Raw genomic sequence first — 14134 nt, forward strand, 5'->3', positions numbered from 1 at the left:
GGCCCTTGGCCCATGACTGACCTTATCTGATAACTGAAACTCAATCCACAACAACATTTAAGCATTCCCCATATAGTATTTTTATCATCAGTAAAATTAAGGACAATATAGTAACCAAGGAATATTTGTTATATCACCATGTGTGCATATCAATGACCTTAGATTATCTAAATTTGGCCAATTATTTTATTGTAGTTTACAATACAGAAACCTGCACATAACTGAAATTTAATATTGCTTGCTTCTTTCAGAAAGCATACAATTAATGTAGCACGGCCATTTGAATTCCAAAAGCAGAAAGTAATTAGGCAACATTGCTGAAGAAGGGCTCAGCAAAGATTTTGCAATCTTTATTTTAGGAAGACACTTAACTGCAAGTGGCCAGAAGATGAGAGACCTTCTTGGGGGATTATCAGAGTATTCTTCCTAATCCAGTGGTCTGTCATTGTACATTCACAACTGTCCAGAAGGACATTTGGCTTGACCAAGCACGGCTGTTTTTTCACTTTTGCTGTTTTGAATGGTTTACTATTTCCTACATTTCAAATTTCTAAGTGTAAGCTAACTATGCTTCCAAAACTATGGCTTAGGGAGAAGAGCCTCTGACTCCTAGTGACATCAAAGACAGCTGGCCAGCAGCCAGGCTGCATCAGGAATAGTGTAAAATTATATTATCTTGTCTACGTGTTGACTTACTGATCGCCCTGGTAGTCCAGGCTGGCCAGCATCCCCTTTCATTCCTTGACGACCCTATAATTTTCACAAATGATTACAGAATACATCATACTTCCAGGACACAATGTGTAGGAGCGTATAAAGAAGCAATTTGTTGCCTTTCACAACTAGCTTGCCTTCCATATATGCTACAGCACATGGTATAAATGCACAGTCTATAAATACACATGAGCTAAACTTGACAATACAATATTTTTTTTTACAGTGGCTTGCACAATAATCCATCATTAACAACTGTTACTAATCAAAAATTTTATAAACATACACTGAGAACATGGATCACAATTGATATGAAAAATGAAACTACATGACTCAAAAATGCTCTAAATTCTTGTTAGCTAATAAGAAATTCCACAAATGTTGGTGTTTTCATTCTACAGACTTTTTCAAGTGAGTGTGATGAATAAATGTATTATTTGTATTACACATGTAAAAGGATTGTTTGTCATTTCTTGCTGTTAGGTACCTCTAGATCATCCTGATTAAGTTTTTCCTCCCAGTATATAACAAAAAAAAACCATGAAAAGAGTTCTACACAGGGTAAAAAAATCATTCTACTTTGTCCTTACAAAGCAGAAGGTATTCCTAATGTCTATTTTAAAGTACATTTTATTTTCCATTTACCAAATTTCATTGCAGATGGAGCAGGCAACCAATTTTCAAATGAAAAATGACACAGCATGTAATTAGACATCACTTCTGCTTTCCATAAACTTTATATTTTGAGCAAAGACTTCATAAAAAAAGCTCCTGAATATATTAAAATTCTAGTTGATCTTAAATAGGAAACATTAGAATTATATTCCTTCTTTTAGGGTGATTATTTATTAAAATATGGCAAAAGCAGCCTTAATACATTCACAATGCAGACAAAGAGTTATATATGCTATCTTCTATAAAAACCAGAACACATGAAACTTCATCAGTGTTAATACAAGTTACTCTGGCTTTGAAGGCATGCACATGAAATCAGAAGGAGCATCTTGCTAAAACATGGATGTTGTTGCCAAGAAAACCCCTAGCCACTGACTTAAGCCAGAAAATAGAAGTTGAACATGTAAGTCTGTGAGAAAGTCTTCAAAGTAATATTGCATGCTTAATTTTGCTGTACCACAGTTTGACAGTTTTGAGTCCTTAAACTGAAATGCCTAGCAACTCTACAGAAAATCCATTAAGGCTGAAAACAGAGTAGCACAACTTACACTACAGCACTTAGACTCTGTCCCTTCATTACAATCCCATAAGCACATGCACCATTCAGGACAGAAAATGCTATTGTATTAAGAGACTTGTTTCAGAAAGACATGTGTCTCACAATACTGCTGGGAACAGGGACAGATGAACACTCAGGCAAAGGTGCCGCCCTCTTCCCAAGACCACCACCCCCATGGACAGCTCTGGCTCCACACACATTGCCTGCTGATGGCACTCAAAAGGTCCACTCACCGGTTCACCTGGGATTGACAGCCCATTGGGACCCTGTGGACCTGGTGGACCCTGAGGGCCAGGAGGACCTGTCTCACCACGAGGACCAGGAGGACCCTTAAAGCAGAAAATTGAAACAAAATTGTAAATGAGAATCCCTTCTGAAATCTGTAACTGCAAAATCCTTTGGGTTAGAGACTTAAGGTAAGTCAGAAGCCTGGAGACACATTTAAGACTTCAGAACAATGGTGGAAATAGAACAAACATTGTTCGAGAGGCATACCCTTTCATAAGCTATTCTCTGATTCATGTTGGCAGTCTCAGGCCAGTACATGCCCTCTGGCAGTGCTAACTAGAAGTATTGTCATCTCCTCTGTACAGAGGAGAGAACAATAATGCTGCAGTGTGTATTAACACTCTGATGCATGTAATCCCAGTATCCTGACATGTGGTCAATGCCTTTGAGGCTACACAGACTATGATATACAGTCTCAAATAGGCTGCACAAAAGTAACATAAAGGCATATTTTCAACTGAATTTTCAATCTCCATTCTTAGCCTAAAACTAAACATAAAAATTTTCACACAAGTAAGCCTGTGGCAACATTATTATAGATGCATTTTAGGAAACATACTTACAGATGATCCAGTCAAACCCCTTTCACCTCTGGGGCCTTTAGCGCCTGGGCCACCCTAAATTGAGTATTTGGAAAAAAAATGTATTTTATAGACAGAAAGCAAAGGTGCATATTACTAGTGTGCATTATGAACTCCCCTAACAAACTCCTATGTGAAGCTCCAAAGTTTTGAAGTGTACAGATCACACTGCTAAAAAGAGTAGTAGAATAAAATATGCATCAGGAACTAAGGGAAACCACATCAACTTCAGCCTTGCCAATTCAGCCCATGAAAAATTATTATTTTGATTTTTGTTTCTGCAGACATAAACTTACATTTATATTCATCAAAGTCTCTGAATACCTCTCTGGTAGATTACCAGACAACTTAACTGGACTTTAGATTTCTTATGCAGCATTTTTGATAGCTTCAAAATACAACTACTGGGCTGAGTATAACTCCCTACTACTCAAAGCAATCTGTAGGAGTATGTCCATTCCATAAATTACTCTCCCTCCACATAAAAAATAAAGTAATTTATTTCCCTGACAGAGTGAAAAATCTTTTCTTGGAGTGAAATCTTGACTCTGTATTTAGGAAAGATATTTTTACAGTCCATTAAAAATATCTTGTACATGATGTGCAAGAGACTAGGCCAGAGCCTTTCAGCCTATCAAACAATGAGGAGCTATTCTCAGTGATCACACTGGAAATACTGGAAAAGATCATACAAACAAGTAGATGTGGTAGGAGCTGATGAAAAGGGGATGGATTACCATGATGTTATGGACATGCTGATAGAAACTATGCCTCTGACTGACATTTGTTTCACAAAACTACAGACCAACACAAAACGACTTCCAAAAATTTAAAAAACAGAAAATTTGTCTGTTATGAATAGTTACAGCCAGTAACTTACAGCTGGTCCAGGAGGTCCTGGAGGTCCCACACTGTCTTGAGTACAGGTACAAGCATTTGGAAGAGCTGGGCATTTTGCTTCATCTCTCTGAAAATTCAATCACAGCTTATTACTGTCCTTTTAAAGAACTCAGTGGCAGCATGCTTGTCTGAAACAATAGCAGGAAGATTCTCTATTATCCAGTTTTCAAGTAAAATTCACAGCTAAACTGTGGTTTCCAAATATTTCTACAGGATCTTTTATATTTTTAGAAAATTTTCTCTGTGAACTTTGCAAGGCATTAACAATAGAGGCACAAGCAAAATATTGTTCCAGTGTTTATATGCATTTTACAATCAGCTTGCCCTGACAAAGAATAGGTACTTTTTGAATGCTAATCTAAGAACAGATTAAATAAATAAATAAATATATTCCCCATTTATAATACCTAGAATTTGAAACATCACTGAAACACATATAACAGACATTTTTTGCACCATTTCTAAGGGGCTCAATTCTAGCATTACAACCTTACTGCCTCAAACACAAAACTCTGAAATGAGGTGTTGTTGACTGGCTGCTCTGATAACTGTGATTTAGAAGTACAAGGTTTAATACCAGCCTAATATTAATATTATTAAATATAGTATTAACATTTTTCTGGATAGCCTCTGGTTCATTTATACTTACCATAGACGGGAGATCACAACATCTGTCTCTGCTAGTCCAAACTGGACTGCAAACAATGTCAAAGTTCTGGATTTCTAACTGTAAAAGAAAGTAATACTCTTGAAAGATCATTAAGTATGTTGTTAAGTATGAAATCTATTCACATTATCATTAAAAATTATTCCTCCATTTATTTCTAATGATAGAAAATCCAGAGTAAAAGCACTCATCTGCTCTCCTTATTAAAAGAAAAACATTCCTGCTCTTGTTTGAATTTACCTGAGTGCAACTTTCAGCTATTAGAATTTTGTTCTTGCAACTCTGCTAGAACAAGAAGATATAAAGACCAAACATCTCAGTTAAGTACATTGGGTTTGACAGTATAGACACGTGAAAGCTTTGGGTGCAACATGGATTCCCAGCAACCCCTAATCTCTAACCTCTTTCCTCAGAAAATTTCAAGGTCTTGCAATAATGAACAGATTCATATTTATTGCTTACTGTTGCTGATCTTCGGTCGCCTTTTAGAAGTTTCCCAAGTATTTCATAGCCATCAGTTGTGATATTGCCAGCCTCCTTAATTGGTTTCTCCAGTATTTCACTGCAGTCAATGTAAATCTTAACATTTGATGAAGTTACAACAATATGGACCTGAAAAAAGTTTAACGTAATATTTAGAAAAGGCACATGGGCACAATTACTTTAACATTTTAATAGTATTTCGCTGACTCGGTAGTACTGTTTTAAATTTGATTCCTAGTAATCCTGCTTTACTTCCAACTGGTAGAAAAATTCAAACTCAAGGAATTTAAATTTAAAAGGAAAGTCTATAACATTAATAACCTCTTCAGAATGTGTTGAAGGTCAACAAGATGAATACACAAGCGCAGCTAAGAAATATTATTTAATGTACTAATTGAACTATTATTACCTATTTAGAAAGCTTGCCTGAAAATTGTTTTAAGATGGCATAAAAGTAAAAAATAAAAGAACTTTTGAGAGGAAGTAAATATAAGCATTTCTTGTTCTCTTCTGATGGCTGAGACCAGACAAGATGTTTGTAAGCCTGGGACTGCCCACTGGCTAATAGACTCTGTAGTTCAGAGAGTAGACTGTTTCAGACCCAAAGATACAGAGTTCAGCTTCCACAGATGATTCAACCAGAGGAATTAACTGCATTGAGATACAGAAAGCAACCAGAGAAGCCTGCCCAGAACAATGGAAAATAATGGAAGATGCAAGAGAAAATTTCCACAAGAGAAATCTGGTTACAAAAACATATGCCAAAACAAGGGGAAACAGGGAAGAGGAAGAGATTAATGATTGGAAATAAAGGACACTTAGGAGGGAGAAAGGAATGATTGTAATGAAGAGAGAGTACATTTACCAGGAGAAGAGAATGAAGTGCTTGGGGGAAACATAGTAAACCTTAAACAGAGGAACACACAAAACCTAAGCAAAGATTATCTTTCCAAACATATATGGTATGTATGACAAATGTTATGAGAGTGAATTTTCTACATTTCTGTGAAAATGTAGAAAACATTTAGGAGTCTCCAAGAAAGAAACTAGGGCCATTTCAGCACATTTAATACACAGTTGTTGAAAGAGCATATTCAGGCAACAGGAAGTTTTCAGGGGCTTTATATACTTTATCTACTGCACATATTTCATATACATCATTATAACACCTATGTAATTGTTAAAGTATCAGCACATTAAGAGCAGGAGTAAAGAATCCCTGAAGTATGTATTTATGTTTTAAATCTTCTGTTATCCCAGGACATAACCATACAGAAGCATATTGCTATTTGATGACTGCTTCAAAAATTGGCATAAAGTTGAGAGATTCCCCTAAATGTTCTGAGTCAACAAGTGCCTGAACAATCTCCTGAGAATTTTTACTTTTTTTTCCCTTTTAAATATTTTCCCATGCAGACTTTTCTTCAAGGCATCAGCACAGCTTATCTAAAAGTCTTTTAAAATTATGTGCTTATGCTTTATATCTCAGTGCTGTGTATACAAGTGGGGCTTTTAATTAAAATTCCCAACAGTGTTCATTGAGCAAATAATTAAAAGAAACAAACAAACAAAACAATTGAAAGATAACTCTGTGTCCAAAGTATAATTTGGTACTACATGCCAATCTTTCTATAAAACAAAATAACTGCCCTGCCAAAACTTTAAATTCATTATAATTTGTACATTATATACTCAGTCATTTGCTTATATGACGAAATTTTACAGGTTAATTACTGCATCATCCAGTTTAAACTCATCACAGATGCAATTTACTAATTCTGAAAGGTGCCTAATATGCAAGTCCTTCTATTGGAATGTTAAGTATTTGTCACAATTTAAATAAAATAAAACACATTGCATAGCAAACACAGATAGTATTTTCATTAGTGCAAAAAACTTAGGAGAGGTAAATCTATATCAGAATGTTGAATGAGATCAGCTTGAAAAGGTTCAAATAGGAATAACTGCTGAGCATCACCTATCTATCTAAAAAAGCAATCCCAACAATCAAAAAAAAGGAGAGCTCTCCCGAGTCATTGACTCAGTCAGTTAAACACTGATTTACTGCCAGACCAGAATTCCAGTCCAAATCTCATGGCCTAGGCAATAAATCTAATTAAAGCAGGCATCTGGTGTTTACAGTAAATAAAACATCTCTGCATTCAACCCTGATACATTTTGTTTTCAACAGTTTCTCACACACCAACATAAAGAATCTGTTCTGCTTAGTTCTGACTATTTATTTCATTTATGACATTTTAGGAAAGAAAACATTTTTAAATTTTTCTCTCTGGATGCCTTATAAGATAAAGTTTGATGGTGTTCTGATCTGCTGCTAAGTGAATCACATCAATGAGCCAAGCAAACTAATTTCCCATATGTATATCAGCAGAAAGATGTACACTCATTATCAAATTTCCTCTTGCTAACTACTGCAAAATGGCAAGCTAACAGGAAGTATAGTGTGGTAAGAATAAGAAGGACAAGTTGTCTGTCTCTCCAAAACATCAGTTATAAATTTAATGACTGTCTCAGGCAGTCAGAATTTTTCCTATGGGACTTGCCAGATTCAACAGCTTTCACCATAGCTATGCTACACAGAGTTTTCAAGCATGCCAAAGTAAATTTCCCTATAGTTAGGTGTAGTTAAGTGAATTTCACTGAATGAACCAGTAAGTCATCAAATGAAAGCCACAAAAATGTTTAGTATTTTGGAAAACATCTCCTTGCATTGTAAAGATTTGTCATCTCTTTGAAACTGGATGGTAGAAGAAATTGCAAAAGTACCTTTAGAAAGGTACTCTTACTTTCCTTCCTTCATCCATCTGAAACTACTGCTATCCATTATTAGGAGCTAATCAACACAGCTGAGACATAAGGCTTTCCCAGCAGGTGGGCTGGGGAAGCCCATGATGCCATCACTAACAATCTGACTCAGATAGCAAACTCAGTAATCATCTGGAGAGATGCCAGAAAAGTCAGCTTAGTTTTATGGTGAAAAATTGCAAATATAGCTCTAAACCAAAGCTCTTACAGCTACTTTAAATATTATCAAAATCTGAACTTTTAATTCCTTTCTGGGAAAAAAAGAAGGGGAATTACACATTGCATTAAGTAACTGAGAAATTTTTTCTTAAGAAATAATCTCTTAAGCAAGAATTCATAGTTGTAAAGCTTTAAGATAATTTTCAAATCACTGCTACTTGTGTTCATTGTATGGCATCTTAGGATCACTTTCTCTCGAAATGTCTTACTGTATTTAACTATCAAAATGATACAAAATTTTTGATTTTTATTTTCCCTGTAATTGTTTTTCACCAGCAAGTGTAATAAACAATTTTACATAACTGCTAATTTCTAGCAGCTGTCACAGATTTTTCCCCATTTGCTCTGATAAATGAGTAGAACATCACCGTAAGTGCTGTCAGAGAAGCTTGCTCAGCTCTATCACATTTAGAGAAACTATATGGGAAAATGTGATTCTAAACATCCAATACATTAGCAGCAGATATTTAAAACAGACTGCTGGCAGTACAGCAGGAGGAGAGCTCCACACCACTGACCTGAAGAAGTGTCAGCTCTCACAGTGATATCTAAAATAAGGCATGCACATGCTGCTTTGTGTCTAAACAGTACTTCTTGGTGATGACTCAACCTTCATACCAAAACAAGATACATCCTAGCCTTTACTGACAGTTTTTCTCACTCCAGTAGATTAATATATTTCCTTAAAATTCAGTTGTCCTACTAAGCTATTAAAAAAAAAAAAGTGAAGGGCAAAATAAAGACTGCTTAATGTAGGTATGATCCAAAGCTACTCATAACTATCAGTTACAGAATCAATGACATAAACATTTCCTCATATATACAAAAATAATCAGGCCTTAAATAAATTCTAAAACAAGAATAATTGGATATAATATAGGATCAGTTTGGGAAGTTATTCTCTGTCACATTCTGAGGAAATCAATAGCTTTTATAGTACTGTGTGATTTTCATAATCACCTGTGTTTTAAACAGATGAAGTCACAAAACATTATGCACTAGTTATCTTTCCTGGCTTTCAGTCTAGCAAAGCTCAGTTGACAGCTTGGCCTCCAGTATGTGGAAGTTGACAGAGGCAACCCCTTATCAGTATCCTCAAAGGAATGCTGGTAGTGACTAGTCATGCAGAAGAGGGTATCATAAAGAAAACAAATGCTATACTCAATCCATATTTAGTCATCAGATGAAAATTAAACTAAATAGAAGGGAGATAAATGAAAACATGAGAATGTGCATTTTAGCTAACCAAAAATGTTGCAATTGCAGCTTACTTTCTTGCCCTAAATATGCATATTTAACACAGCAAGAGAATATTTTTAAAATATTTTTAGGTATACATATATTGGTATACTGAGTCAAACACTTCCTGATGACTAGAAGTAAGGAAGCCTGGCAAGATCAAATTGCCATAATTTGGTGCACAAAATTAGAAAAGCAAGCACAAAACTATGACAAGAGAAGGCAGATGCAGCAACATGTAAAGATTTCACTAGCCATTTTGTCAATTCAAAAACTGTAAGTTTCATTCTAAATCATAAAGAGACCTTTTATGAGCTCTCTCTCCTTATTGTTGCTTCCTCAGTTAACATGACATTGGAATATTTTAGGCCCAGTGTTTTTAAGCAAAATAAAAAATCAATTCACATTCATACTTACTAAATATATAGATACAATGTATTATGTTTGTTAAACATAAGAATCTTGTTCAATATGCTATTGATCTCCCAACACTGGTTCCCTGCCTACTCGCTTTCTCTGGCTATATCTTCCTCTTTGAATGATTTCAAATCATTACACTCCCACGAAATCTTTTCTCACCACAACTTCCTTTCCTTTTTTCTTCCCGTTTATCTTTTATTCTTCCTCTTCCATTTGGAATGGAACCAGGCTACAATTTCTTCTTCAGATATATCCCTCCACTTACACAATCTTAACAAATTCTTGACAAATCTCTTACATTGGTTCAAAGAAGACCTATAACTTCAGAGATCTTGTTTTACATGATCTGTAGGTCCTTATGTCAACTTCCAGTGCTATCCAAAAACCAGATACAATCACCTGACAGTGACTTCTGCTTGGTTGTCTTCTATTTAAAAGAACAGTACTTCAGAAAGCAGCATCATAATTTCAATCATTTACCTTATGGAAGCTTCCATAAAAGATTTTCTTTATGTCATCATTATCAAAAGTTACAGTTTGAACTTCTCCCCTTGTATCCTTGTTAAAGAATGACAGCACTTTGCTGGCAGCTGCAATAAATAAAAATAACATATTTCATTTCATATATACTACTGAAACCACCATCCAAAGATACACTTATAGATAAAATCTAGTTTACCCCTTTTTTGGGTAAACAGAAATCATAGATGGTCTTAATGACCTGTAAGTACATAGATGTAATTTCCTTTGATTTTAGAGTTAATACCAAAGTTGAAATGTAGTTTAGATGAATTATTTTTAGTTGAACTATAGATGTACAAAGTTTAAAAGAAATCTCTTGAAACAAAAAATGTATAATCCTTTTATCATGTAAAAATGCTTTGGATTTGGAAATATTTGGGGAGAACACATGCACAGTAACATAACATGTAACTTCTCTATACAATAAGTATAACCATCCTTACGATCAAGCACAACTCCAACTTGTGGTTTGTAATCTCTGTCTGTAATCTGCCAAATTGCAAAAGGCTCATTGGGGGATTCAGGCAGAAGACGGAATAACAGAATAATAGTGTACGCCTGCGGCAGTCCCTCCGGGTGAATCTCCCTGTTAAGACAATATAAAGACATTTTTTCACGTGGAAACACACGAGTAAAATAAGATCTTCATCATTTGCTCTTTCAAAGAAAAGACACAAGAGCAACAGGAAAACGACAGCGTTTAGTGGAACAGAGCATTTTAACCACTCTCTCAAATAGAAAACACCATTGTGATATAAAAACACTGCGATTTGTTAAGATGAATTCACAGCCTGTCTTCAATTGGTCCCAGCACCATGGTTAGAGAGGATGCCAGAATATGACCAAGAACTCTTGGGTATGTATTCTTGTGGCAAAATTCTATACTAACTACACATGTTTTAAATTCCTTGATGATAAGTACAGAAAAAAAGGACCGCAGCTTTACTCGTTTTTTTCATCTGGCCTGCTTCAGTCAGGCAACAGCATTTAACTATTGCTGCCCTTCAGGCACAGATACAGTGACAGAGATATTTAATGTCTTCTCTGCAACTGGTGATGCATTTGGGCTCCAGCTTATTCTTTGGTGGCTCGGGTTTAAATCTGTGATATTTGGACTGTTAGACATTAAAAAAGCAGAGAGCCAACAGTAAATAAATACATGCATGAAACAGCTTTCAGAACTTTCTGTACAGGAAAGGAGGGAATGCAGGAAGGGAACTGTAAGAAAGAAGATAACTACTGCTTCTCCTTAACCATTATAATGGAGCTCAGAAAGAGATTTAGTCACATGAACATAAACATAAAAATCTTAAAATGAAGAGAGGAGCTGCTTTGTATGTTAGAAAAAGCTTATGAACCCATACAATTATGAACACTGCAATAAAAACCATACCACTAAGTCAACAACATCACACAGCACAGTGCAGGAATGCAAATATGAAAGTAGATATAGCAACACAATTTATAACTTGGATAACAAGTTACTTCAGATATGGAAACAACTATGCCACTAGGATCAGTATGTGTTTATTGCTTTGCTGACTCAGTCTAGAGTTTTATTTTTTGGATTCTCATGAAAAATAAGTGCCCAGAATACTCTGGCAAGTCTATTCCACCTCTTTAGCAGACATTAGACTACGTATCACAACATTTCTAAAAAATTGAAATAAATAGGAAGCCTATCTTTTTATTGTCTTTTCCTCAATTTATCCTAGTAAATGCAATATCTATCAATGCAGAAGAGTTGCAAAACTGGGATTATCTGTATTTCCCTAGACTGGAAAAAGCTGGGCTGTCAGAGAACTATCATCCCCACAGGTATTAATGGCATGCCAATGAACTTAAAAATCCTCAGGTCCTCCACTTTTAAAGCTGTGATCTCAGAAGTCTGGCAAAAAGAAATTATTTCTTCATAAACCTTAGCTACTGTGTTTGTGATCTGATCTTTACCCAGTCTGGCAGGACTGCAGAAGATTTCAAAGGCTTCTATGAAAAGAAAACTAAATTTCCTTAAATTTTTTAGCAACAATGGGCTATTTTTAGGCATCTCCTCTGAACCAGAATAAACTTTTCTGAAACTTACTTAAATAGATGAGAGAGAAACAAATGTAAAAATGTGAAAAAAAAAAAAAAAAGAAGAGGGAGAAAGGTACTGTTCCACTTTTCGTAAAACTAACTGCTAACTAAGTCTTGTTTTCCTTTGGGAAAAAATGTTGGCAAGAATGACCATCTATTACCCATCCCTAACCAAGCTCTAAGACCACAGGCCCTTGAAAACTCTGCTCCATTTGCCAAATAAGGCAAGCCAAGTAGAGGAGAAACTACCCTAGGTCAATGGCATCAATGTGCTGCCTACTGTAGTAAGAATGATGCTTCTGAAAACAGTGATGCTAATCCCTCCATATTGAAACCATTTCTGTCCAGCAACATGGAATTCATTGTACTAAGGAGGCTGTTGCTCAACTGCCTAAGTATAAACTGTGGATTATATGCAATTTGAATGCTTAATAAGCATAATCTCAAAGAAAAATAAGCAACTAGATTAATAGTGAACTGTGATTGCAATGGAAGAAATAGATTAGCATTTAATGAAAACAATTATAGATGTTCTTTGGAGTATATTTCTTGAAGCTCAGTAAAAAGAACATTAAATTAAAGCATCTTCCATAAAACACAAATGCTATCTATACAATCTGTTAATCCTTCATCATCTGGTCACCCTAAATACAAGTCTTTAGGTTTACTTACCGTATTGGCTGGCTGACAAAGGCATTTTTGTGGAGTCTATATGCTACATAGCTTGGGAAAGAGCCTGATTCCAGTGAAACTCCTTGTACAGAAGCAAAATGCTTCTCTGTTAGATTGTATGATTCCAGCATCTTGAAACCTTTAAGTCCAGAGAGAAAATAAAAAACAGAAACACTGTAGAGCTGTAAAAGACACAAATGGACCTATGCCAAAATATTAGAGACTTACTTACCAGGTGAAGTGTATCCCTCCAAGTAAATAAGGGGACAAGCTGAAAGACATGAAACAACATATAATTCAAAACTACTAAGCCTAACAGGATATGAACATATGTATACTTCAGAAAATTTTATTACCAAGATGTCTGTGCTATTATTGAGACAATTTTTGTTACATTTTTCATACTGTGCCCTGAGCTGTGGTAGATGTAATGTCAAAATCTTTACTCATCACTTTTAGTAGGGTATTTCTACTGTGACAAATTGTATGGAATAACAAATTAACCCCAAATATTTCAAGAGTATAATTCATAAGAAGAAAGGAGGACAATGACACAGTCTTTCCATGAATATTTAAGGCATGAGTCAAGCTGCATAATAGCTGTCAGATTCACAAGAAATAACTGCATATTTATGTGGCTCCGAAGAAGCCAGCAGATGAGGCAGTTAGGGAACAAGCAGTTCCACGTGACAGGCCTGAGAATTTCTTATTTTTGCCATAGAAGGATTTCACTTGAGTAAACAACTGAGCTTTATTTAGATAATTTTAAAACAGCATCACACACTATAGCTGTACATCTTAGCACCTCTATTCCAGTGGTAAATAAGAGACCTGTTGTGCCCTGTGGTTCACATTAGGCATCATTCTACTTCTTAATGTTGTCAGTGACTGTTACTCTTTCCTTGTTATACTAGTACTTTTGAAATGCAAGATGAGATTACATAAAATACAATACTCACTCCAAAATTTTAAAAATTAACTTGCTCCCTTAAACTATGTCCAGTTATTATGAAATCTAACTTTTTAATATGAACATGTCTTCTGATGTACCTTAAATAAGATGGCAACTTGTATTGGGTTTGCATGGCAAGGTTTTGGTAATGTGGGAGCTACAAGGGTGATTTCTGTGAGAAGCTGCCAGAAGCTTCCCTTATGCCCAACAGAGTCAGTTCCATCTGGTTCCAAGACGGAGCCATCACTGGCCCAGGCTGAGCCCATCAGCAACAGTGGTAGTGACTGGGGGATAACAGATTTAACAGGGGGAGGTGGCTGGGGTTGAGGATTGTGTGTGTT

General features: G+C 35.6%; 1 protein-coding gene across 5 annotated transcripts in view; it reads right to left on the minus strand.

The window, feature by feature from the left end:
- Positions 1 to 14134, minus strand: part of COL12A1 (collagen type XII alpha 1 chain) — a 101371-nt gene that overhangs the window by 16280 nt on the left and 70957 nt on the right. For all 5 annotated transcript variants that reach the window (XM_048297230.1, XM_048297227.1, XM_048297226.1 and 2 more), the window contains 10 exons: positions 13074 to 13112; positions 12842 to 12980; positions 10537 to 10679; positions 10052 to 10161; positions 4847 to 4996; positions 4367 to 4444; positions 3698 to 3784; positions 2800 to 2853; positions 2182 to 2277; positions 697 to 750 (listed from right to left, as the gene is read on the minus strand). In XM_048297230.1, the coding sequence (XP_048153187.1) occupies positions 697 to 750; positions 2182 to 2277; positions 2800 to 2853; positions 3698 to 3784; positions 4367 to 4444; positions 4847 to 4996; positions 10052 to 10161; positions 10537 to 10679; positions 12842 to 12980; positions 13074 to 13112 (950 nt within the window). The remainder of the gene's footprint in view (positions 1 to 696; positions 751 to 2181; positions 2278 to 2799; positions 2854 to 3697; positions 3785 to 4366; positions 4445 to 4846; positions 4997 to 10051; positions 10162 to 10536; positions 10680 to 12841; positions 12981 to 13073; positions 13113 to 14134) is intronic.

This window comes from Corvus hawaiiensis, chromosome 3 (genome assembly GCF_020740725.1).
Source record: "Corvus hawaiiensis isolate bCorHaw1 chromosome 3, bCorHaw1.pri.cur, whole genome shotgun sequence".
Lineage (NCBI taxonomy): Eukaryota > Metazoa > Chordata > Aves > Passeriformes > Corvidae > Corvus > Corvus hawaiiensis.